The sequence below is a fragment of the Gymnoscopelus microlampas genome (genome assembly GCF_963454915.1).
Source record: "Gymnoscopelus microlampas genome assembly, chromosome: 16".
Taxonomy (NCBI): domain Eukaryota; kingdom Metazoa; phylum Chordata; class Actinopteri; order Myctophiformes; family Myctophidae; genus Gymnoscopelus; species Gymnoscopelus microlampas.
Genome location: NC_139953.1, coordinates 46,195,595 through 46,223,292, shown reverse-complemented (window position 1 = coordinate 46,223,292; position 27,698 = coordinate 46,195,595). Strand labels below are relative to the sequence as shown.

Here is a 27,698-nt window from a genome sequence, read left to right as displayed (position 1 = left end):
AGAAGTTGATTCCAATTGAATCTCAGATTATACTAAAATCCCCCGACCCAATAACCTATGAACGGAATAATACAAGATAATAAATACAAACAAATGAAATTCCATCATGTTGAATCAAAAATAAGATCAATACATTACATTACAGTCATTTAGCAGACGCTTTTATCCAAAGCGACTTACAATAAGTGCATTCAACAAAGGTAGGGAACGAAACTACTAATAACCAGTCCTAAGTGCATTTTCTGCTAAAACAAGCAACCAAGAGTATACGTAGCGCCAAGGTAAAAGTGCAATATATCAGCTACCTGCTTTCTTAAACAGATGAGACAAATAGCAAAATCAAATGAGCAAGAGCTAAAACATATACGTTTATCGACTAAACAAGATCCAATAAAACAATACAATAATAAAGCAAGAGTTTCAACAACTAGTTAACAACAAGCAGGAAAGGCGAAGAGGAAGGTTAGTGTTTCCTGAAGAGGTGGGTTTTCAGTCTGCGGCGAAAGATGGGCAGTGACTCTGCTGTCCTGACATCAGTGAGGAGTTCATTCCAGATCCATACAAAAGCTAAAACTATATACACAATAAACTATAAACAAATAGTTGATTTAGTCATGTTGATATGTCAGATTATGTGATTCCTCTGCTTTAGTATCCTTCTCATTGTCTGAATGATCATATATGTGTGACTAACTTCCACTTAAAGGATTGCCTTGCCCACATGTATGAGTCCTCATGTGTCTTTTTACAGCACTTCTGAGAGCAAAGCTTTGACCACAAACTGTACAAGAAAATGGCTTTTCGCCTGTATGAGTCCTCAGATGTTTTTTTAGATCACTCTTTTGAGCAAAGCCTTTACCACATTCTGTACAAGAAAAGGGCTTTTCACCTGTATGAGTCCTCATGTGTAATTTAAGATGAGCCATCTGAATAAAGCCTTTACCACAAACTGTACAAGAAAAGGGCTTTTCACCTGTGTGAATCATTGTGTGTATATTCAGATGTCCCTTGTGATTAAACATTTTGCCACACTCTGTACAACTAAAACTTTTCTTCCCTGTGTGAGTTATTTTTGATGATTTCAGGTCCTGGGACAGCTTGTGCTGTTCTCCCACATTGTGCGTCTTGTGTGACTTCAGTGTATTTAAAGCTGACTGATCTCCCCTAGTCTCCTCCCACTCATCACTGTCTTCAGTGTCTGATTCAGAACAGTGTGAAGAGAGGAGCTGGTCATCACTAGTTGGTTGTGATGTTCCACAGTCCTCTACATCAGCTTGTGTTTTCATGTGTTCAGTTGAGGTGCTGGCTACAGGCTCTGTCTCTCTGTTTTCATCATAATCTTCACTTTTCACTGCTAGTAATGTCAACGTTGACCCACCAGCCTCTTCTGGTCTTTGAAGTAGCTCCTCCTGTTCCTCTTTAATCTGTGGAGGTTGTGGTTCTTCCTGGACCAGACTGGGGCTCCACTCCTCTTCAGGTGAAACCTCCTCTTTACACACAGGGACGTCTAGGAAGTCTTGGAAAAAATTACAAAGATACTCTATAAAAGGTTTGAATCTTTTACCTCCACTGTATATCTCCAAAGTATCAACAGATTACTCTGCCCCAAAATTTTAATTTGATGGTGCGCTGACTGCGCTCTGTACTGTAAATATTTGTCCGTTGTTTATTTACATATCAGCTCCAGAGAAGATGCGAGACGAGCTGAATGAGAGGCAGTCCTTATTATTATTTTAAGTAATGACTTGTTAAAAGGCCTGTAACGATACAGTAACTGCATCGATGCATCGTTTAAAAAAACAACTATCTACTGTATCACTTTATTCAACAGAAAATTGTCCTTTAATGCCATTATATCGTTCTAAAATCGGAGCTGATCTACAAACTCTCAACACAACGCGCTACAACGAGATTTGAGCTTGCAGATCAGATATTATCATCGGCGTAGCTATGGAACTGGTATGCCATGGTGACGAATAATGTTGCCAATTGGCAACATTATTCGTCACCATGGCATCCAGTTCCATAGACACAGTTATACATCCCCCTACAATCTGTTGTCGCAGGAAACATACCCCGCCTGCTTGCATGTCTCTCGGACATCAAGAAATGGATGTCCCAGAATTTCCTACAACTTAACGAAACAATATCAGAAATCATCATATTCGGCCCCCCAAATTCCACTCACTCATTCCATTCTGAACTTGGCACCTTAGCTTCAAATATCACCCACACTGCCCGTAACCTGGGCGTAATTTTTTAACCAGACATTTCATTCAACACACAAGTTACAAGAGTAGTCCAGTCCTGACACTATCAACCTAGGAACATTGCCAAAATGAAATAATTTGTATCCACTGCAGACCTGGAAACTGTCATACATGCCTTCATTTCCTCCCGCTTGGACTTCATTTCATCCCGCTTGGACTACTGTAACTCCCTCTACTCGGGCATTAATAAAAAAGCCATTTCCCGTCTCCAGATGGTGCAAAACTTCCCAACATTTCTCACTAACACAAAGAAACAAGACCATATCACACCCATCCTGGCTGCCCTACACTGGCTGCCTGTGAGCTACAGAATTTATTTTAAGATGTTATTGATCACTTTTAAAGCCCTACATGGACTGGCTCCCAGCTACATTGTGGGCTTGCTAAAACCCCATGAGCCAGTGCGCCAGCTTAGTTCCTTCGGATAGGGTCCTCCTGGATCCTCCCACAACTCACTTTGTCACACGAGAGGACCGGGCTTTTTCGGGCCACGCACCGTTGCTCTGGAATGCCCTACCCTTGGATCTTAGGTTAGTGAGTCAGTGTCCTCTTTGAAATCGCTTTTGGAAACACATCTGTATATAAAGTGTTTTTCCTAAGGATAGTTTTATGGGCTAACTACAAATGCTGTTTTTATGTTTTCAATTTTTTCATATTTCTTCATATTTCTTCATATTTCTTCATATTTTTTTCATATTTTTCTTACTTTAATTTTTTTCTCTTATTAAAGTTTGCTAAAATGTACGTAAAGCACTTAGTAACTATGTTTGGAAATAGGCTATACAAATACAATTCATTCATTCATTACGTCATTACGCAGGCGCAGCCACGCTCAGCTGAGCCTGAGAGGCAACGCAGAGCTGACTGAGCTGAGAGAGACGAGGCAGCAGCACACATGCGGTGCATAAACTAACAGCGAGGCGACGAGACAATATAAAGTTTACAATGGCAGAAAGACCCACACACTGGATAAATCACTCGCCGTTTGCATTGTTGAACGCAGAGCCGAACTGAAATACAACGGCAACACAACCAATCTTTCCATCAGTGTGAAAAGTACTCAAATGGTGCACTTAAGTAAAAGTATCAATACTGCAATGTAGAAATACTGTGTTACAAGTAAAAGTCCGGAATTCAAAATTTACTTGAGTAAAAGTACAAAAGTATTGGCATCAAAATGTGCTTAAAGTACCAAAAGTAAAAGTACGCATTATTCAGAATGTCCCATTTCACCAGTTTTCAAATGAATAAAATGTATACAAATCTACAAATCATTGTAGTGAAATAAAAGCACAATATTTGCCTCTGAGACGTAGTGGAGTAGAAGTAAAAGTATTGAAAATTAGAAATACTCCAGTAAAGTAAAAAATACCTAAAAAATGTGCTAAGTACAGTACTTGAGTAAATTTACTTTACACAGTGAAACCCCAAGCGTCCCTAACTTCTTTAATCAGAAGCAGCTTGAAGGTACAATTAACAATGTTATTTTGGAAGGTGCAATGAAAGTTTGTTTTGAAGGTGCAGTTAAAAACAAAGTGGTCAAATAAAAGGTGCATTTGGCAATGCCATTGAATTGTTGATTGTTTACTTATTATGTTTATATCCATAATAATTAATTAATTTATCCCCTACTGGAAAATAATTGAGGAATTTTGTACCATTATCCAGTATGCAGGTATTTATTTTTCACACAGATTTTTTTGGTAAATAAATAGTTACTATATCGATTTTAAGTCTTTGAATCAAATCGAATCGTATCGTTCTAAATGAACCTGTACCGTTCATGTATCGTATCGACAACCAAGTATCGTGATACATATCGAATCGTTGTTAAAACGTATCGTTACTCCCCTACTTGTTAATGTTAGATCAGTGAGTCTTCTGCAGCAGGTTAGTTAATACTTAAGTAGAATTAACTGCAGCTTCAGTGAACCTATTCATAATTTTACAACCGAACCATGTCCAATTCATGGTATTTAGATAAGATGAAGGGGCCCATGCATCGATGTAGTCACATTGTTAATGCTGAAATTGATAACGGATTTATTTCCGTTCATCTTTACACCCTCTGTACCGGCCCACTTTCACCAATAAAATAAATAAAGAGAGAGAGTGCCTAAAACTTACTGAGATCCAGGTGGTCTTCAGGTTCCTGTTTAAGGTGGTCTTCAGTTTCCTGCTTAATAGAAACAGTCCTGGCTGGAGAACTGATCTTCACCTGCAGACTGGACTCCACACACTGGTCTGGAATGAAGGAATACAAAACACACTTTAAAGCCGGGGTCTTCAACGTTTTCAGGCCAAGGACCCCCTGGCTGAGAGAGAGATGAAGCAGGGACCCCCTACTCTTTATTGTATAAAATTGTGTTTCAGATTAAACTTTTTTTGTTTACTTGGTCTGCTCTTTTTGTTCCCTCTACACCTATATATCTCTTTGCCAAAAATAGCCGATCTACAAGCTCACAACGCCTCGCAGCGCGAGGCGTTGTGAGCTTGTAGATCGGCTATTTTTAGCTAAAGTTCTCCTCAGAAAAGGGATGCTAGGGTTCAAGTGGTAAAAGGTCAAGGTAAAAAAAAAAGATAACACACAAAGATTTGGCAGACCCCCTGTAGTAACTCTGAGGACCCCCTAGGGGTCCCGGACCCCCTGTTGAAGACCCCTGCTTTAAAGGTCTTATGGGGGGGGGGGGGGCAAAATCCCTCAACAGCGACAACCGCAGGCAAAGATGTATTCTTTCATTGCAGTTGAAAAGGCTTTAAAAATCAGAGAAAAAAAACTGCCATGGATCATCTTAATACACGGTTGAAGGACCATGATAAAGACTTTTAATGTGTTGTACAACTGAACGTCATGAAACCTTTCATAATAACGACTTTGTGACACAAATAAGGACTTTAATAATAAAGACTTTGATGTGACATGAATAAGGACTTTAACAATAAGGACTTTGATGAGACATGACATGAATAAGTGTGTCTTACTGTTTTATGCTTTTGCTTTACTTTCTTTTTGCTTCATTGTTACATTATTTGTACTTTTTCTGTAAAGCACTTTGAGCTGCATTTCATGTCATGAAAGGTGCTGTACAAATAAAGTGTATTATCATTATCATTATTATTAATATTATTATATTAAGTCAAGTTATTCAACATAAATCTGCTTTTTATTTAACTTAAATATTGTGATTGATATCACAAGCAATCAGGCTTAAACATACCTATCCTGTACAGACTTACTACAGGTTTAAAACAGCAGTAAATAAAACACTACATACCTATCCTGTGCAACTTTACTACAGGTTGCATCCTTGCGTCAAACAGTCCACGTCCCTCGTCCATCTCTCGCTGTTCCTCTGACAACGTTGAATATCTTTTGGAGGCCATCTCTCTAGATGCAGTAGAGCTCTCCCTGTGGTGCTCTGTGGAAATCAACACGCATTAGCAGAGCCTGAAAGTTCCAGACGAGCAGGTCCTGGTCAGTCCAAGCTCCTACCTGTTTGGTATATGTGCCTCGGGCCTAGGAGGTAGGAAGTTGGGCTTACCAGTATAATTGTATTAATTATGTAATGATGATGGGTTGTATATGCTTTCAGATTCAGATTCCTTTATTAGCCATTGTGTAATACACATAAGAATTTGCTTTGGCAAAAATGTAGTGATTAATTGGTGTTTTTATACACTTTGTACAGTTTTTTTGTAGTTTTTGTAGATTTTTTCTCCATCCGGTGGATCATTTTACATTTTGCCCAAGAAGTGTATTTTAGACGTGAGGGGGAGGGGGCTCAGAGTGCTCCCACTTTCCCACCAGTTGGCTTTCAACTCCATAAAACCATTTTTGTTTTGGTGAGTAGCGAAAGTGTATTTGTTATTTTTACTCCAGACGACAGGTTATGTAGCCTGTGGTGCAGTCGTATTGGCTCATCGGTACCACGGCGAAGGAAATACACTCTTTACTTTGTCTTCTTAACCACTGATTCAATCTGGTCTTTCCATGACAAAAGGTGGTCTATTACTGCTCCTAGGTATGTATACGAACATACCTGGTTCATCTTTTCACTATGAATAGTAATGGGGGATCTGTGTATGTATCTCTAGTGGAGCACCAAAAAACATCTCTTCCGTCTTATTTTGTGTTAATGATAAGAGCGTTGTTATCACTCCACTCCACCACCTTATTTACTGTGTTGGTGCAGTCCAGGATCACTGGAACTATCCAAGAGAAATCAAAACTGTATCATCAGAGTACTTTAGAATGTATCGGTCTGGTGTGTCAGTGCAACATTCAGACAGACAGTCCTCAGTGCGACAGCTGTCAGTATAAAGGGTGAAAAGTACAGCTGAGCTTACACAACCCTGGGCAGCACCAACATTAGTTAATGCTGAGGAGAGGGTTCTGCTCACTTTCACCCTCTGTACTCTGTTAGTAAGGAAGGAAGCATACCAGTGAATTAAGTATGGATTCAGTTCCAACTGTACCATCTTTGACACCAGAATATTATACTGTATTGTATTGAAAGCTGAAGAGAAGTCTAAGACCAGCACCCTTGCATGATTCTTATTAGACTCATCTAGGTGTTTTGTAATGAAGTGGACCAGTGTGACAACCGCATCCTCTGTACCGCAACCTTTCTTATATGCAAACTGACAGGGATCGAATTTGTCTTTAATTATACTCACAAGATGTTGCAACAGTATTCTTTCCAATGATTTCATGATCACTGAAGTGAGAGCTATGGGTCTATAATCCTTATGTTCTTTTGGACATTGGATTTTGGGTAATGGTTTTATGTGTGAGGTTTCCAACACCGAGGAATTGTGTGTGTCTACAGAGGTTTGAAATATTGGTTGCCACACAGGAGCCAACTCAGATGCAAAGTTTTTGAGGAGAAAACTAAGCACTGCACTCGTCCGGCCCATTAGCTTTCCTTGTGTTAGTACACCGAAACACTTTCCTGACATTCTGAATTCTGTCTGAGGGGGCAGGTGTTACAGCCTTAAGTATTCCAGTGCACTTAGAGGAATCGCCTAATGATTTGAATTTGAATTTATATCTGCAAAGTATAACTATTAACTAAAGTTTTCAAATAATTGTAGTGGAGTAAAAGTACAATATTTGCCTCTGAGATGTAGTGGAGTAGAAGTAAAAGTATTACACATTGGAAATATTCTAGTAAAGTAAAAAAAAGTTAAATTGTACTTAAGTACATGTACTTAGTAACTTTCCACCACTCCATTAACATACTGTAGGCTACTGTCTCTTACTAGAAAAGATAAAAGAAAAAGTAGTCAACAGTAAGACAAAGATGTTTTTTTCATTGTAAAGTTGCCATTTTGCCTTTATACTACAATTGCATATGTAATGTTTTGCGTGTTAAAACTCAAAAAAGGCTTACTTACTTTATCCATGATCTCACCAAAAAGTCCAAAGCAAACGCTTTTGCCATAACCTGTAGGCAACAATGCGAATACATTTTTGCCCTTTGCGTTAAGAGCATCAATAACTTTTTTTGGTTCTAATTTTAAAGAAAATGGTACATCAATGGTGTCCAGTGTCTCTTCTAGAGAAATTATATTTTCCATTGTTGTTTCAGTTATGGTCGTGTATTGTCATGTTTAAATCGAGCTGTGAAACAAAACAACCGCACTCAGTTCACCCGTTATATCAAAAGATATTTCTAAACTAATTGAATTCAGACACGCAATGCACATGTTCATGTTTGACAAATTTGTCACCCCCCCCCCCTTTACAAGGGATTTTTATGACACACTACTCACTTTTCAGCATGTTTCAACATTTCAGCACCATATCAACAAAGTAGGCCTAATTAATTAATGGCATTGCACCAACATTATGCCAGAGGACATTTATTGTTGATCTCACAAAAGATTAAGTGCTACAAGCACTAGCAGAACACTTATAGCATTTTAAGACACTTCAACTTGTCTTAAAATCATTTAAAATAATGTCAGTAAAATGGGATCTATCAGCCAAGTTATATATGCCAGTGGTTTTCAACCTTTTTCATGCCAAGGACCCCTAAATTGCTGGCTTACTATACTTAAAGGCTATACTTAAAATAATCACACAACTTGTCTTTACTTGAATTACTTTATTTATAGCATGAACATTAAAACCACCGTAAACAGTTTAATTATTTTAGAAATTTGAGCTACATTCATGTCATGAAAGGTGCTATTTTCATTTCATGTTGTGGTGGTGCTGTGTGCTGTAATGTAATTATATGTCTTATTGTTTAGTTGCATTGTTAATTTGTTGTTTTTATTTTTGTTTCTATTAATTAATTATGTTCATATTTTCGTTCGTCATTTTAGTTTTATATAAAAGCCCTTTACATAGGTAGGCTATGCTTAAAATAATCAGACAACTTATCTTAAAATCATTTAAAATAATGGCAGTAAAATGGGATCTATCAGCCAAGTTATATATGCCAGTGGTTTTCAACCTTTTTCATGCTTCATTTATAGCATGAAAATTAAAAAACACCTTAAACAATTTAATTATTTTAGAAATTTGAGCTGCATTCATGTCATGAAAGGTGCTGTTTTCATTTCATTTTAGTTATAGAGGGCCATTATAATTTATACGGAAGGTAAAATAAATAAACTTTACAGTAAACGCAATCAAACTCAAAGAATTAGAAGAAACAAGAAGAATCAGGTTTATTGTCACATTAGGTTTACAAGCAAGGTGAAGCAATACAGCCACACATCAAACTATAGACGAATCCACAGACGCGGTGCCTGGAGCTGCCTGTAGGCGGCCATTGCTGCGGTGTCGCGTCCGCATAGCGTTGACACCGCAGCAATGGCTGCGCGCAGGGCAGCGCTCCGTGGATTTGTGTATACAGAGCAATGTTTACAAGTGCTTACAAGGGCTTTACAAGGGCTTGGAATGGCTGGGTGCGGTTGTTACATTCCTGTGGCTGCGCTATTGTTCTATTAAGCAATATTACACAAGAGGGTGTGCTTTACCGTCATTATTGGCACGCCAGTGATGCGGCCAGGAACGAGGCGAAGCCGAGTTCCGCGAGCATCACTGAAGTGCCAATAATGTAGGTAAAGCACACCCTCAAGTGTAATATTCAGAGATGCTCATAGGCCTGCGTCCTGCGTCTCTGACGCACCATATTGAAAAAGGACGCATTCATGGCACCATCAGTGCGTCCTGGGACGCACTACAATTGTCACACAAAAAAAAAAAATGAAAATAATTCGCGGTAAAATATTTTTTTTACCGCGAATATTTTACAAATCCATGGGACACCACCATTTTGCATGGCCACATACTACTTTATCCTACTTTATAAACGATAAAATCCACGTAGAAATAGTCTTAGAAAGACGATACAAATGATAATAATAAGGATCCAAGGGAGCTGCCATTTTGCGCATGCTCATTGCTCAGACCGAATTCTTTGGGTAACGATTTTGCGTGTAACACACACACACACAAGGGCCGTCTGTTGCGGAGTTGAAAAGTGACGTCTCTGCCATGACGTAGACCCGTAGCAGACCTAATGGTTAACACGTTTGAAAACAACAAACGTGAATTAAAAATAAACTATACAAATAAAATAAAAAAAAATAATGTTAGTGTAAAATGGCACCAAAAAAGATTCTCAAGCCTGCTGCAGGGCAACAGAAAATAGCAAGCCTATTTTCTAAACCCAAATCAAGTACTACAAGTACTAGTTGTCGGATTTGGAATTGTGTACTTTTCTTTCAGATACATGTTCTACATGAATATAACCATATAAGATGAAACACGAGTTAAACGCTGTGCATTTTTGTGGGACCCATAAAATGTCCCTGGGACCCATCTAAAAGACCACCCTTGCATCCCAGGACCCATTACATTGAAAACCTAGCAACATCACTGAATATTGCGATTATACAACAGTTACCAACAAAACACATCCAAATGTATTCATATTGTGGGGCAATTCATAATAAAATGTTTCGCTATTATCCGTTTCCAAAATAATGGCCAAAATAACTGATCTACAAGCTGACAACGCGACGCGATGGCGACGCGTTGTGAACTTGTAGATCGGCTATTTTCGCCGTACGATACCTGTCTACGCGTTATGAACTTGTAGATCGGCTATTTTCGCCGTGCTGTTTGTTTTCGTCTGTTTGTTTTCCTACCGTGGGACAGCGTGGCGTCACAGCACAGCTGTGCCATATATGGTCTAATCAGGTGTGGACTGCAGTGCGGAGTGATTTATTAATGTGATTAGGCCCGTGCTATCATGCTGGTTTGAAGCACGGCTAGATAGCTATTTCAACCAATCAGATTGCTTGGTCAGAACTACCTGTTGTATAATAGGTGTTAACGGCCGGCGCGAGAGCTGCTTCGCACGCTATAGTCATGGAAATGAAATTGGGCCCCGATGTGAGGGGGCTGATCAGTTGAGCATGGGGGCTGTAGACCCGAGGCCCCCACCCTATCTGTGCCTATGCGTAAATAGTCTGTGCTGTAAATAGTGTGGCCGGTGTTTGTTTACATTGCAGCACTCTCATAGAACTTTCAGGCCGTGGCCCCCCAAAATAACCATATTTGAACTGGAGACCCCCCACCCTGACAAGCACTAGGAGTTGAGGCATTACATTTAGTTTCACTCGGTTCTACAGCGCAAGGCGTTGTGAGCTTGCGTTGTGAGCTTGTAGATCGGCTATTTTCATATTTTCTTTAATTATTTGACGATTTGGCCAATGTTTGACCAGATTTTATAGTATAGTTTGTTGGCAAGGGGATTCCGGGCCCCTCGCCCGTACAGAATGTTGTCCGTGTGCAGCTCGTGGAAAAGTGGAGATATTTTACTAAACACACATTTTCTGGCAGAACTTTCAAATGGATATGAAACTAGGGTGAGTACAGATCAGTTCAGGGTGAGTCAGGAGAGATCAAGGGTGAGTACAGACGGAGTTTAGAGCACTTTTACGCAAATCGCGCTGTTCACAGCGCGCCGGCCAGAGTCGCCAGACCGATCTATGACTGTGTATTTGAAATACATGAAATGTATGTAAGATCACAGACATTCTAGGGTTAACCTGTGTACTTTGGTGTTGTGTGTGTAACAGACATACCTGCAGTGTGTACTTTGGTATTGTGTGTGTAACAGACATACCTGCAGTGTGTAGATCGATGTCCATATCCAAATCAATGTCCAGCAGTTTGTTTTGTTTCTCCAGCAGAGTTTCTAGTGTCTCTATCTCTCCCTGGAAGAGTTTGCACATGAACTCTGCAGCCGCACTGAGGCGCTCCAACACAAACACTCTGACAAGCAAACAACAAACGTCAGCACCATGCTGCTGTTTGTCCAAAACACACAATATCTCCTCTCCCACCGACGTCATGTGTTCATTTATCTTCAGCCATACAGACTCCATTTGACACGTTTTTATACCTCCTTTATGACACGCTTTTCACCACCTCAAGTTATAAGTTATAATTATAAAGTTATATATATATATAATATATATCGGTTATGACCACGCTGACCAACTCAGTCTTATTGTTGTTAGCGGAACTGAGCTCTCTATGGTGCGTTTACTGCGTTATGATCATAGAGTTAAAAATAATAGAGAGTGCACCGGACCGGATATCGCCTCCCATCCACTTGCATTGAGTTGCTCACCCAGCGCATGGGCCGAAATCACCCCTTCTTTCGGGTTGGAAACGTATTGGAAAATGTGATGGGCGCGGCCTATTTGGGCTCGTTCATATAGCTTACATTGGGTACACCTGCAATACCTCAAATGGCCAGCATGTCCATTTGGCTTCAATAAAACCACTGGGTTCTGGGGGCTTGGTTGCGAACAGCGTATTACTCTAATGTCGAAGCAAGGGGGCGGGAGCCTCGCCCCGAAGGGGCGAGGCGCCCCCGCCCTCTTTCTTCTACAATAGAAGAGTTAGGACGTCACATTCTAATACAAACAAAATACCCAATTTCGGCACCGGCCTCAGTGGCGCACCTCGCTAATCACTAGACTCCCACCCCACTACCATTGGTAGGCTGGGTTCGACTCCCGCTTGGGGTGAAACTTTTTCAGTCATCCGCGGACTTCTTTTTTTCGCCGATAAAGTATATTTTTGGACCATGACGGAGGCGCGCCGACTCAGCAGACCTTGAGGCCGAGGAGTTGCGCCCGAGCGCCTCCAGGCGCGAGTGCCCGCAACGACCGGCCGAAGGTCTGCTAGTCGACTCAGCGCCGTCCGAGTTATGTACCGATAGGGACAGAATCGTAAATATTTTTGGTGGGGACTGTGTTTGACCCACTGACTGCGTTTGCCCCAACTGCCACTCAAAGTGACTACTGGCCAATCACAGTGCGTCTCAACTTCCGGGTACACCCGCACCCCCCGCCCCCTTGCTTCGACATTAGAGTAATAGACCGTTCGCGGCTTGGTTATGATACGCAGTACTTCCGGGGCAACATGCGCATTACACGGTCAAGGAACTGTTACCATAATGCCTTTCGCCACCTGGTGGAGCGAGTGTGTAACTGTCACTGTAAAAAGAAAAAGAAAGACAGACAGACAGACACACAGACATTTAGTTTGACTCAGTTCCACATATAAATATTGTGAAAATAGCCGATCTACAAGCTCACACCGCCTCGCAACGTGAGGCGTTGTGAGCTTGTAGATCAGCAATTTTCCAAATTGTTGCCTCTTTCTTACATTATTTGACAATTTGGCCTATGTTTGACCAGTTTTTATACCGTATCCCCCCCACTTTTGGGATGAAGAAAAAAGAAAAAACCTCCGACATCTACACTTAATGGAGATTTTTTTTTGTACCGAATTAACCAAATTAAAGTTACAAAAAGAAAAGAAAAGTAAGAAACCCGTAAAAAAAACAAAAACATTTTCGCACACGTTCGGTTTTAAAATGCCCTCTGCGTCCTTACCACACTGATTACATCTACATACAGTCACTACATTCAGGATACAGACAGTAGGGAGAGTGGGGTAATGCGAGACATTTTTTACATTTTCTCCCCTCTAGGTGAGCTAAAATGATATATCAGTAAAATGTTCACATTTCCCATACATTTGGGATGTTTCCTAACAATGGAAATTATCAGAATGTATTCAAGACAAAGGGCAGTGAAAATATGATTGTTTAAAAAAAAGTTTTTTGGTGTCTCACTTTACCCCAGGTCTGGGGTAAACCGAGACAAACCAGAAAAATCAATGGGGTAAACTGATCCACTTACTTTTTTTCAGTTTAAAACTACCATAAAAACACATGTTCTAACAGTTAGAATACCGACAGCTAGCTTGACAACCACACATTCCAGAACTAATGTCAGACTAGTAACAGAATCATGGCAATTGGTCATTAAGCACATTTTGATCTACACAATTGGAAGGTGTCTCACTTTACCCCAACCGAGACAAACCATTTTTAACCAATCAAACCAATATTAGATTATCAAACCAATTGGATTATCAAACCAATATTAGATTAAACTATGTTTAAGCACTAAACTTAACTTTGAGACAGTTTCCCACTGTACCCCAAGCCATTTGTTTCACTTTACCCCACAGCCACATTTTGGTGAAAAGGACCACTTTTAGCAATTCTGGCTAATCTTCAATTAGCATTAATCACATGGATGTATAGGTTTGTAGTTCATCAACATGCATGACATACGTTTTTCTACCTGAATCAATTTTCTTTGACACAACAGCTGATTATGTTGACAGCCCAAAAAATTACTTTTACATGCAAAAAACATATTTTAGTGAAAAAAACATGCTTACTACAGCACAATGAGGTCCTCTCCTCCATGGTAAGTGGGAAATGGGAGGGGCTTCAAAATCTAATGGTCATATGACCACACAGGTGTTGTGGTCAGGTGATAAGGGGGGTGTCTCACTTTACCCTGTGTCTCACATTACCTCACTCTCCCCCTATGATGTTGCAGCAGTGAGGCTGGCCATGGGCATGTGCACACTCTGTGAAACGTCAAGTAACATAGCTGCAGTTGCATGTTACAGCCACACGGTGGCAACCAAACACCACTAGATATTACAGTAACAGAAGACCTGCTGAATGTTGCAGTAACTTAACAGTAACAGTTTGTCAACATGACAGCTCATTTTATTTACGATTATTTGATTTGATCAAGTTTTACTTGTTGAAATGTTGAATTCATTTTAGACGTTTCTTAATGTCAACGAGCAATTAGTAATTATATGACTATTTTAGAGTGTGTTATGTACACAGTTAATTTAACTTAGTTGAATGTGAAGAGCTATTTTAGTGTAGAACTAGGCCCATTTATGGAACTGGTCCTGTAAGCTTATTATTATATTTTGTATTATTATTATTATTATTATTATTATTATTATTATTATTATTATTATTATTATTATTATTATGTACAGTAGGTATCTTGTATGTTATGGCATAATTGTTTTAGAATATTGGTAATACATCATATTTGTTTAATCTAATAATATTTTTATCTATTCTTATCCCCCCCGGTGGTTGTGAGTTTCCTGCCAATTGGGACTGTGGTGATGACCCTGGACAACAGAGCATCCAGTACAACATCTATCCTGTTGACTTTGATACTGCTGTAGAGGTCTACTGTGACATGGACACTGATGGGGAAGTGGACGGTAAGAACAGTTAATAATGCTTAAAGTATCTTTATTTCACTGTAAGTCACCCTTGCTTATGCAGGAAATGTTTACTGCGTGCATTGAAAATGTGAAATGAGTGTGAGAGTGAAATCATATCCATGAGTGGCACCAGGTTGACTATAGCTTTCTCAGTAGATGTTGAGAGATTTATGTAAAGGTGATTTCAAGCAGTGTTGATTTCGTCAGTTATTTTTTAGTCTTAGTCCAGTTTTAGTCCAGTTTCAATGATGGTTGTTAGTTTTTATCACATTTAGTCAAACTCATCCTTTTTTTATTTAGTCTAGTTTTAGTCGACTAAAAGTCGACTTTTAGTCTTTATCTTATCTTATCTTATCTTATCTTATCTTATCTTTATCTTATCTTATCTTTAGTCTTTATCTTGACTTTTTTAGTCTTTATCTTAGTCCAAGAAAACATATTTGTATTTGTCTAGTTTTAGTCGACAAAAACCGTTGACATTTTAGTCAAGTTGTAGTCATGACAATTATATTAGCACTTTACTTTTTTTGTAAGCAGATAATATAGAACATTTACATCTAATCTAAAAATATTTCACATAGCATTTCCTCTCATCCTTTTGATGAAAAAACGCAATTTTAAGGAATACATCCAGACATGGAACATGTTCTGATTGAACTTGTATATTTATTTTAAACTATAGCAATTCACAGACACACCAATGCTTGCATTAAAATAAATAAAATACATCTCAGATGAAAAAATGAATAAAATAAAATAAAGTGCCTCATGAACTTAACCACTTGAAGTTGAACCCAGCATCTTCTAAGGGGAAAACATAAGCCATAGAGCTTGTAGATCGGCTATTTCTGGCAAAGAGATTTGGAGTAGAAGGAAAAAGCAGTCCAACTAGTACAGACAGAGCCAACTCGGGTCAAGTTTACCAGTAAGTGGTTCTCATTCCGAATAAAGCAACCTATTTTCGGCATGGCCCCTTCTAAAGTCCCCTGCGTCATATTGGCTGGGGATGGGGAAAAGGAGCTGCTGATTGGCTGAAGGGGATTGAACTGCTGATTGGCTGAAGGGGTTGTCAGTCAACGGTACTAACTGTTTGACAACCGTTTTTCTCTTTTTTTGATCTCTGAACTTGCCTAGAATCGCTTTAAGGTAATTATGCTGGCAAGGGGATAAAAAACTATGTTTAATATCTTGGCAGGTAATGTGTTAAGAGTGCCTGGACCATTGTTTTGTGGTTATAACTTTTTTCCTTTTTCCTGAACGTAATAATGTGTTAAGAGTGCCTGGACCATTGTTTTGTGGTTATAACTTTTTTCCTTTTTCCTGAACGTTATTCCCTTCCATAAGCACCGGTGGTTTGAGGGATACCAGTCACGCTCCTGTAACCTCTCTTCAGGAGGAGGAATTTATCTGTGTTCATGAACCTCACAGAGCAATCAGACTCGCGCCGGCCTCTGGCCGGCCTCTGACGGGGGGAGGCATGCGTTAATCCGACAGACCTTTTCTCCGACTATGTGGCATCCACGTGCGGTTAGGGTTAGGGTGCGGGTTTGGTTCGGGTTTACTGTTTAATGTCGGACCACTGCGCTGTCGGAGGAATGCGCTGTCGGACTAACGTACTGCACCCCTGACGGGAGGAGGAGGAAAACGACAGCGGGACAGGGGCACCTCCTAACTGCTACTCCTCTGCTCCTCTCAGCAGGAGCAGTTTCCGCAGCCTTTCACGCCATTCATGATCTCCTCCTGCAGTGTCTTCCTCTCCTCCTCTTTGGCGGACAGGCGTTTCTCGGCGGGCGGCTCGGTCACGCCGCCACTGTTGAGGATCTTGCTGTTCTGGGTGTTCCACAGCTCGGCGTACAGGCTGCCGGGCATGGCCAGGAGCGCGGCGTGGTTTCCGCGCTCCGCTATTTTACCATGATTGAGGACGATGATCTCATCAGCGTCAACGATGGTGGACAGTCTGTGGGCAATGAACACCGATGTTCTGTCTTTGACCATCTCCTTCATCGACCTCAGAATGTTCTCTTCTGTAATAGAGTCCAGGGAGGATGTAGCCTCGTCATACAGTAGAATAGGTGGGTTCTTCAGTATGGCGCGAGCGATGGCCACGCGCTGCTTCTCCCCTCCTGACAGCTTGAGGCCTCTCTCGCCGACCTGGGTGTCATAGCCATGGGGCATCTTCAGGATGGCATCGTGGATGCCAGCCAGCCGTGCCACACGGTACACATCCTCTGCAGATGCCCTGATGTTCCCGTACTGCAGGTTGAAGAAGATAGTGTTGTGGAACAGAACAGAATCCTGAGGGATGACGCCCACAGACTTCCTCAGGCTGTCCAGGCTGACATCCTTGATGTTCTGACCAGCGATGTAGATGTTCCCCTGCTGGGGTTCATAGAAGCGGAACAACAAGCGGACAAGGGTGCTCTTCCCTGATCCACTGCTTCCGACGATAGCCACCTTCTTCCCGGCGGGCACCTCGAAGGACACCCCGTTCAGGACCTTCTGGCCTTCGAGGTACTCGAAGTAGACGTCCTCGAAGCGGATTGTGGCATCCTGCGGCATGATCGTCAGCGCTGGAGCCAGATCCTTCTCCTTGATCTTGGTGTCCACACTGAGCAGGGTGAAGAGTGTTTGCATGTCGATGAGCGACTGTCTGGTCTCTCTGTACACGGTACCAAGGAAGTTGAGAGGAATCGAGAGCTGAAACAGCAGGCCGTTCACCATCACCAGGTCTCCCACCGTCATGTTGCCTGCCACGATGCCCTGGCTGGCCATCACCATGATGGATGCAAGGCCCACAGAGAAGATGGCGCTCTGTCCAAAGTTAAGCAGGGCCAGCGTTGTTGTGGTCTTCAGAGAAGCACTCTCGTACGTCTGCAGGTAACCATCATACTTCTCCGCTTCATACCTCTCATTGTTGAAATACTTAACGGTCTCATAGTTGAGGAGGGAGTCGATGGCCGCGTTTCCCGCCTCGTTGTCTGCTTTGTTCATCTCCACCCGGAAACGAGTCCTCCATTGAGTGACTAGGATGGTGAAGGCTGTATACGCCGATAACGTTCCCACAGTCACGGCCGCAAACTGTCCACCACATTTATAATACAGGATGGCACTGACGAGGCCCATCTCAAAGACGGTAGGTCCCAGGTTGAAGACCAGGGCGCTGAGGACGAAGGAGATGCCTTGCGTCCCGCGGTCGATGGTCTTAGACAGCGCGCCCGTCTGCCGGCTCAGGTGGAAGCCCAGGTCCAGGTTGTGCAGGTGGAGGAACACGTTCCTGGCGATCCTGCGGATGGAGCTCTGTGCCACCTTGCCGAACACAGCATTCCTCAGCTCATTGAAGAGGGCGGAGCCCGCCCGTGACACACCATAGCCAATCAGCACGGCTGTTGCCGTGGTAGCCACGGTGTTTGGCGCGTCATTCAGGTTCAGCATGTGTCCCGACATCTGGTTGAGCTCGTCCACCGCATTCTTAAACATGAAGGGTACCACCACATTGGTCATCTTAGCAGCAGCCAGCAGCCCCAGAGAGATAGCCACACGCGCCCGTAGATCTGGCCTGTCCTTGGGCCACACATAAGAAAGCATCGCAGACAGAATCTGGGTAGAATTGACATCCTTCAGCACATTTTTGGGGTCGGCATTCAGTCCTCCACCTGCATTGCCGTGCCAACATGTCCGTTTGTCCGTCACCTGCAAATAATTTGCCGCTTCCAAGATCCGACGACAGTTTCCGGTGTTGTTGACACTCCATGGTGCTGTTCTCAGGTTGGCTGTGGACCTTAACACGTGATATGTCTTATTATGTTGATGTTTGTGTCGGTGTTCGTCCTGGTCCTTGTGGTTCCACGTGTGAAATGAACTTGTCTGTCGAAGAATACACGCTAGTCTTCGCCTTTGGACGTGAATCCCACACTTCAGCGGGACCAAGAGCGGCGCCATGTTGTTCACGAGAGGAGGCGTGTCAACAGCAGTATTTTTAATTCCATTTCTCTATCAATATCGGATCGTAAACGTGTGCACCTTAGCGTGCCGAAATTGGCCGCGCATAGAGTGTGAAGGAAATAGGATTTTTAGTATACTAGAGGCTCGGGCAGCTACGCGGCCCTCACACCTACATTATGTCTGAGTCATAGTGTTGCGGTCTGTCTATGTCGCTTTTGTGCCTATATATGGAGATCTCTGTATCTGTCTGTCTACCTGTGTCCGTTTAATGCCCATATATAGAGATCCCTGATGTCATTATAATATGCCCATACCCTGCATATTGTCATGCCCATATATGGTTCTAATGGTTGGATCAGCGGTTCTGGACAACTGGACATGTATGCCCATATATGGACATACCGGTCGGATCGGCGGTTCTGGACAACCACATATCTGAATAACTCGGTGGCGGGCACCGCTCTACCTCGAGTCCTTGCCGATGCGCGCGTCGAGTTTGAAGTTGGTTGTTCCCATTTATGCACATGACCATATGACCATATAGTGGTCTGATCTGTGGGTCTGGACAACCGGATCTCCATATATTCCTTCATAGTGGCATGCCTATATATGGGCGTATTATCGGGTTTGTTTATGGTTGTGCCTGGGTCAGAGTGACGTCAGAGGTCCGCAGGCCAGCCGGTTCTGCAAGGGCAAGAACATTTTGGTAGAGGTTTGGGTTGTGTAGTTACCTTGCCATGATGTAACTCCAAAGGTTTGAGTGTAGGGAGAGACAACTGTCCTCTCCTCATCCCTGTAAATGTACTATTTGAAGATCCGGATACCTGGATCCAGTCCGTGTTTTCTTCCTTATAAAAATAGAAAAATCAACAGGAAGTCGGCCTTTAAAAAACAAACACTGGGTTTTGTGATGTTTTTTATTGTCTGAATCAGCTTTGTTTGTTTATTTATGGGTTTGTCTTCGAAAGCTGTTTCACTGTACAATGTAGACTACAGTCAATGACGAACATATTCTGAAATTTGAATGATCAATTTCTAATCAATTATTTTTTTGATATATTGTCCACCTTTGGATTTACAGCATGACAAGGTAACTACAAACCCCAAACCTCTACCAAAGTGTTCTTGTCCTTTAAGCCATTTTAATATAGGATGTAGCCTATGTTCAGACAGTTAGCCCTTTCTCTTTCTCTCCTCTGCCTCTCCCTCTCTCTGACCCTCCTCCCTTTCTATCGGCATCGGGCTCAGCCAGGGACAGAGTGAGCATTCCTATGCATGTGGTGGAAGTGGAACATGGATGATACACAACAAAACTACACACTGTATGTCTGTTACATTCACAACATCAAACTACACACTGCAGGTATGACACAGACAGTGTTTGCATGGTGAGGTGTTGTTAGGTTGTAGATTTGTTTTAGGGATCATTGCTTGTAGATCAATAGACCAGCCAGGCTCCGTTTTGAGTTTAACTCCCCCCTCCACACACACACACACACACACACACACACACACACACACACACACACACACACACACACACACACACACACACACACACACAGTGGCAGCGGCGGAAGGTCCCTAGTTCGATTCCCCAATTCATCACATCAATCATGAATCACCGCTGAATAGCCCTTGAGCAAGGCTTCCATGCAGGGTCCGGCTGGAAACAAGCTTCGTGCTTAGTCCGACACCCTGGGTAAACAACAAACTTTGCTTTACTTTGCTTTGCTTTTACACACACACACACACACACACACACACACACACACACACACACACACACACACACACACACACACACACACACACACACACACACACACACACACACACACACACACACACACACACACACACACTGTTTTTGCTTAGTTAGCTGTACATTGGTACATCATTAATGCATGAAACCTGTTATTTTGTGGGTGTTCAGGTAGGGTGACCAACCTACCCAACTGGGAGCGGCCAGTTTCAGGAGAGCTTTTGTTTTGTTTTTGTTTTGTCAAAGTTATCTTTACATGGGTACATCAGTAATGCATGATATCTGTTATTTTGTGGGTGTTCAGGTGGGGTGGGAGCGGCCAGTTTCACGAGAGCTTTTGTTTCGTTTTTGTTTTGTCAAGTTTGTTTTGTCCTGTTTATGTATAGTATGCATGGATGTACTTATTGTATTGTTTTGTCTATTGCACTGTTTGTATTTTTTCATAAGGACCCTCTCGAAAACGAGATGACACATCTAAAGCGGTTATCCTTCTAATAAAGGTACTATGTAGTCTCTGGGTTTTATGTGCCAGTCGCCAAAATCGATATTTCTTGTACATTAAACATAGTCATTGTTGTTATAGTGGTGTAAAATGCAACCATATTTAAATGCCAACAAAGTATTTAATTTGTAATGTCTCCATTATTATTTTACCTTACTATATTTTTGTGCTATTTACTTTATATAGCCTACTGTTCTATGTTTGCATACTTTTATTATGCAAATATTAAAGTTGTCAGATTTTAAATATTGTTTATTTCTTTCTGATACATTTCTACATTAATATAACTAACTATAGTATAACCATATAAGAACAAACACAAGTTAAACACTGCACTTTGTTAAAAAAATACACATTATTAGGAAAATGTCATCTCCCCGGGATTACATTGAAAACCTGGCAACATCACTGCCCTTTTGTCTTGGAGTGGAGAAACTCCTCCTCCCACCTCCTCTCAGCTCTCCTCCAGTTAACTGCAGTCAGGGTCAGTTTCAATGTGAAAGGTTCATAACAAAAGCCACCTAGATGATGATGGGCCATGGTCAGAGAAAGATTTAGATACACACAAGTTTCAATGTATTTTGCTTCATAGATTGCTTTTCTTTGCCAAAGAAAGCAAACTCCAAGATGTTATTTGTGAAATAAATATGGTCAGTTTCATCTACTGGTATGTGAATAAATAAACTTATGATCTGTGTGGTTAATATGTTTATACTTCCAAAATCTGAACACATTATATGTATAGCACATTTCAACAACAAGGCAATCCAATATAACCTGACTAGCCATCGATTCTGCTTACAAAGTCTCAGATGGAAGTAGCCTGTGAAACAAAGTTGTGTGGCAAGCTTCTTCCATTTGACGGTGTCAGGTTAAATCCAATGGGCTTTACACAGAACGTCAAGCAAAGGAAACACACTTATACAATGACATTAGGATGCATAAAACAAAAGAAGTAAAAAAATAACAGCTACAATACAGTTACAGTGTAGAAGAGAAAGAAAAATAAAACTAACCCAATCAAAGGCAGCATCAAACAGAAAGGTCTTTAGTTGTGTTTTAAAATAAATAAGAGTGTCAGCAGACCTGCAGTTTTCTGGGAGTTTGTTCCAGATAATGTGGTGCATAAAAAACTAAACGCTGCTTCCCCACGTTTACTTTTGGTTTTAGGGACAGAGAGCAGACCTTTCCCAGATGACCTGAGAGATCTGGATGGTATCGCACACGATCAGAAATGTATTTTGGCCCTGAACCATTCAAAGCTTTATAGACCAACAGTAGTATTTTGAAATCAATTCTTTGATGTAATAACTGGAGTGAAATCAGGGACGTCACAGGCTCTCAGAAGGTGGGGGGGATGGACTTTCGGTGGACTATACCCCTTACTTTACACTTTGGCTATTCAAAAATAGCAGATATACAAGCTCATAGTGTGCCGCGCTATGAGCTTGTAGATCTGCTATTTTTGAAAAAGCGTGAAAAACATTTGTACCTGTCAAATGTAAACAAATTCTGTATTTTCAAAATTTTGCAACATTTTTTGGGTGGATTTTGTTCGTTTTTTTTCGTGTTTTGGTTACTTTATTTCAGGTTTAGGGTTAGGGTTAGGTTATTTAATTCTTATTTTTGCTTGGTTTTACCGATTTATTATCAAATATATATATATATATATATATATATATATATATATATATATATATATATATATATATTTTTTTTTTTTTTTTTTTTTTTTTTTTTTTTCAAAAAGTGGGGGGTATGAAATCACGGATCTGTGAGAGTGAGGGTGTTGCGTCGTAAGCACAGTTAAAGGCCGTGACGCCCCTGAGTGAAATTTTCTTGGTATTAGTAAGGACTCCAACAGCAGCATTCTGAATCAACTGCAGTCATCTGATTGATTTTCAATCAGTTGGTTAAACTGATTATGATGCTATATCAACCACTGTGTTGGCTGGGGTGCCCCAGGGGGTTATCCCTTTACCTCGTACACCAAATCTCTTCCACCAAAGTAGCTGATGTTAAAGCTCACTGCATTGAAACACAATGTGAGCTTGTATTTCTGTGAATGTTTTCCTATATATTACCACATGCCCAGAATAGGGTTCACAGAACTGTAATACAAAGTTCTGACATTTGGTCCAGAATTCCTTTACATTACATTACATTACAGTCATTTAGCAGACGCTTTTATCCAAAGCGACTTACAATAAGTGCATTCAAAATAGGTAGGGAACGAAACTACTAATCACCAGAATTCTTAAGTGCATTTTCTGCTAAAACAAGCAACCAAGAGTATAGCGCTAAGGTAAAAGTGCAATATATCAGCTTCCTACTTTCTTAAAGGACAACTTTTTTACAACCAAGGTTTATGTTTTAGATTGTAATTAAAGTAAATAAAATATGAGTGTTAAAATGTTTAAATGTACTGCTTTCTATAGTTTTAGCAATTTTCGCGATCTTTTTTTACAGTGGGCGGGGGCATTCTGTCCGGTGGCTAAATATGTATTTTTTTACACAATAACCTGGTGTTTTCTTTATTATTATTTACAGTAGCTCTTCTAGCCCCCAATAACTCACATCTGGCCATCAAAGACCACAGGACCTTTTTTATTGTGTAAAAAAGGCATATTTAGCCACCGGACAGAATGCCCCCGCCCACTGTAAAAAAATATCGAAAAAATTGCCAAAACTGTAGAAAGCAGTAAATGGAAAAAAAATAACACTCATCTTTTATTTACTTTAATTACAAGCTAAAATATAAACCTTGGTTGTAAAAAACTAAAGTTGTCCTTTAAACAGATGAGAAAACTAGCCAAATCAAATGAGCAAGAGCTAAAACAAATAAGTGTATCGACTAAACAAGATCCAATAAAACAATACAATAATAAAACAAGAGTTCGTACAACTAGTTAACAACAAGTAGGCAAGGCGAAGAGGAAGGGTAGTATCTATCTATGGAGACCCCCCCCCCCTCTATGGAGCCCCCCCCCCCCCCCCCCCCCCTTTGACATTTCTACCAGAGTCTTGGTCTAATCCTATAGTGCAGTTGGAGTCGGGGGGGGGGGGGGAGGAGATGGGAGGAGCTGTTTCTCCTCTCCAAGATAAAAAGGTGGTGTTTTCACTCCAAATCTCCACACTGTCCTCCTGCTCAGACTCCAGGACACACCACAGTTAAACTCTCTGGACTCACAGTGAGGGAGGACAGACTGTCTTTCCACAGCTACAGGAGGCTCTATCTTCACTTACACACCTGTTCCACCAGGGGGGAAAAGGCACTAAGAAGGCAACAGTGGCTGGATCCTCCAATGCGCACGTGTGAAGCACATTGGAGGAAGTAAGTGCGTGTTGTGATCGCGGTGAGAAACGTGTCTTAAAGGAGGTAAAAACGTGTCAAATGGAGTCTTTACGGCTGAAGATAAATGAAATCATGACGTCGGTGGGAGAGGAGATATTGTGTGTTTTGGACAATATCGATATGGACATCGATCTACACACTGCAGGTATGTCTGTTACACACTCAACATCAAACTACCCACTGCAGGTATGTCTGTTACACACACAACATCAAACTATACACACTGCATGTCTGTTACACACAACATCAAACTATACACACTGCATGTCTGTTACACACAACATCAAACTATACACACTGCAGGTATGTCTGTTACACACACAACATCAAACTACACTCTGCAGGTATGTCTGTTACACACACAACATCAAACTATACACACTGCAGGTATGTCTGTTAGACACACAACATCAAACTACACACTGTAGGTATGTCTGTTACACACACAACACCAAACTACACACTGTAGTAGCTGTAGAATACAACTCTCGTAGACGTATTTATGATTCTGACGTTTTCAATCTACGAGAGTTGTAGGGTTGATCCCCCATTGACACATGGACTTTCATCTCCTAGCCCGTAGACACTCCCGTAGGCACTTTTTCGCACGCCCCAAATGTTAACTCTTTCTACGCCGGGGTAGTAGTGCAATGTAATAATCCATATCTTTCAATAAAGAAGTGTTTTAATGCCGTCTGTGGCCGATTCTGTCGGAAGTTCCCAATGGGCGATAGTGACCGGAATTACACTCAATGTAAACAGGAAGTAAACAAGGGTGAAAAAATGGCGTTCGGCCACAGACCGGTTGTTAATAAGTGTTTTATTTTTGTCTTTTCAAATCCCATGTTCCCTTTTTCATATTCGATCTTATTCATGTCATAATAAAGTTTTTATTATTAAAGTCCTTGTTCATTTTACATCAACATCCTTATTCTCTTCCTTCATTCCAGACCAGTGTGTGGAGTCCAGTCTGCAGATGAAGATCAGTTCTCCAGCCAGAACTGTTTCTATTACAGAGGAACCTGAAGACCACATTAAACAAGAACCTGAAGACCACGTGGATCCCAGTAAGTTTCAAGCACTCTGTCTTTATTTATTTTATTGTTGAAAGTGGGCCAGTACTGAGGGTGTAAAGGTGAACCGATGTGAATCGGTTATCGATTTAAGCATTAACAATGTTACTACATCGATGCATGGACCCCTGCATCTATCTAAATGTACCATGAATTGGATGATGGTTCGGTTGTAAAAAATATTTATGGGTTCACTGAAGTTTTGCAGTTAATTCTACTTCAGTATTAACTAACCTGCTGCAGAAGACTCACTGATCTATCATTAACAAGTCATTACTTAAAATAATAATAAGGACCGCCTCTCATTCACCTCTGCAATGTAAACAAACAACGGCCACACTATTTACAGCACAGAGCGCAGTCAGCGCACCATCAAATAAATAAAATGGTGTGGGCAAAGAGTAATCTGCTGATACTTTTTCCAGCCACAACTCTGCACTGAGATACTACAGTGGAGGTACAAGATTCAAACCTTTTATAGAGTCTCATTGTATCTTTTTCCTAGACTTCCTGCACGTCCCTGTGTGTACAGAGGAGGTTTCACCTGAAGAGGAGTGGAGCTCCAGTCTGGTCCAGGAGGAACTAGAACCTCCACAGATTAAAGAAGAACAGGAGGAGCTACTTAAAAGACCAGAAGAGGATGGTGGGTCAACGTTGACTGGTTATGACGAAAACAGTGACACAGAGCCTGTAGCCAGCACCTCAACTGAACACATGAAAACACAAGCTGATGTAGAGGACTGTGGGACATCACAAGCAATTAGTGATGACCAGCTCCTCTCTTCACACTGTTCTGAATCAGACACTGAAGACAGTGATGAGTGGGAGGAGTCCATGGAAGATCTGTCAGCTCTAAACACACTGAAAACACAAAACGCACAAAATGTTGGAGGACAAAGACTGTCTTCGATCAGCAAGCTGTCCCAGGACCTGAAATCATCGAAACAAACTCACTCCAAGAGGAGTCACTCAGGAGTGAGAAGTTTTAGTTGTACAGAGTGTGACAAAATGTTTTATCGAAAGCAACATCTGAAGAGACACACACTGAATCATACAGGCAAAAAGCCCTTTACTTGTACAGTTTGTGGTTTTGCCTTTACTCAGAGTAGTAATCTAAAAAAACACATGAGGACTCATACAGACGAAAGGCCCTTTTCTTGTACAGTTTGTGGTGTAGGCTTTGCTCAGAGATGTAATCTAAAAACACACATGATGACTCATACAGGAGAAACGCCCTTTTCTTGTAAAATTTGTGGACTACGCTTTGTTCAGAAAAGTAATCTAAAATCACACATGAGGATTCATACAGGCGAAACGCCCTTTTCTTGTACAATTTGTGGTATAGGCTTTGCTCAGAGTAGTAATCTAAAAAGACACACGAGTACTCATACAGGGACACACAGATACATAAATGATCACACATGAGGATTCATATAGGCGAAACGCCCTTTTCTTGTCAAATATGTGGTATAGGCTTTGCTCAGAGAAGTAATCTAAAAAGACACACAAGTACTCATACAGGGACACACAGATACATAAATGATCATTCAGTTTAATCCAGGATGAAGCAGAGGAATCGCATAATCTGACAACATGTACTGAATACAATAAACATTAATAGTTTATTTTGATGGATTTTTGTTTTATCTTGTGTATGGATCTTATTTTCTGTTCAACGTGATGGAATTTTCATCTTGCATTATTCCCTCCAGCTCAATATGAGCATCAGTGTCTGTCCACAAGCTGCTGGGTTTGTGTAGCTGTTCACTGTGTGTTGTTTAGATTGTTAAATGATCATAGTATATAGTTGGTAGATGCCAGAGAGACAGTGTACATCATCACTTAGTTGGATTACTTGTTTACATTTTACATAGTTGGGTGTCTTTACAGAGGTGATTAATTTTTTACTGTCTGCCGAGTTGTGTGTCTTCATAGGTGTTTTTATAAACTCAAATATTCCCTTTTATCCTTTGGGGAAAATGACGATACATTTTTGTTTTGTTTAAGAAAGGTTTCACCACTGCAGGTCTTCTATGTGTGCTTTATCATTCAAATATTCAACTTCTTGTTTATTCCCAGAATGACAAGGATATCCACAGGTTCTGTAGAAATGTGTAGCAATTGTAG

The 27,698-nt window shown here is 41.0% G+C and overlaps 2 protein-coding genes across 2 annotated transcripts; both read right to left on the bottom strand.

Moving 5' to 3' along the window:
* Positions 1 to 46: 46 nt before the first annotated feature.
* Positions 47 to 11,803, bottom strand: LOC311063694 (uncharacterized protein). The gene is made up of 4 exons (XM_084083239.1): positions 11,423 to 11,803; positions 5,546 to 5,689; positions 4,398 to 4,514; positions 47 to 1,516 (listed from the first exon to the last, which is right to left on the bottom strand). The coding sequence occupies exons 1-4, from the start codon at positions 11,682 to 11,684 to the stop codon at positions 690 to 692; spliced, it is 1,350 nt and encodes a 449-aa protein (XP_083939365.1). The 5' UTR covers positions 11,685 to 11,803; the 3' UTR covers positions 47 to 689.
* A 4,823-nt stretch (positions 11,804 to 16,626) lies between these two features.
* Positions 16,627 to 18,873, bottom strand: LOC311063682 (iron-sulfur clusters transporter ABCB7, mitochondrial-like; the record flags this gene model as incomplete). The annotated part of the gene is made up of 1 exon (XM_084083221.1): positions 16,627 to 18,873. One exon carries the CDS (start codon positions 18,871 to 18,873, stop codon positions 16,627 to 16,629), a length of 2,247 nt encoding a protein of 748 aa, XP_083939347.1.
* Between the last annotated feature and the right edge of the window lie 8,825 nt (positions 18,874 to 27,698).

Bases quoted from the DNA above. Each gene is read 5' to 3' on its own strand.
- LOC311063694 (XM_084083239.1), bottom strand. From the start codon at position 11,684: ATGGAGTCTGTATGGCTGAAGATAAATGAACACATGACGTCGGTGGGA. The intron at 5,690-11,422 runs GTATGTCTGTTA...TGATTTCCACAG, and splicing joins CATCGATCTACACACTGCAG to AGCACCACAGGGAGAGCTCT. The intron at 4,515-5,545 runs GTATGTAGTGTT...CCTTCATTCCAG, and splicing joins AGTAAAGTTGCACAGGATAG to ACCAGTGTGTGGAGTCCAGT.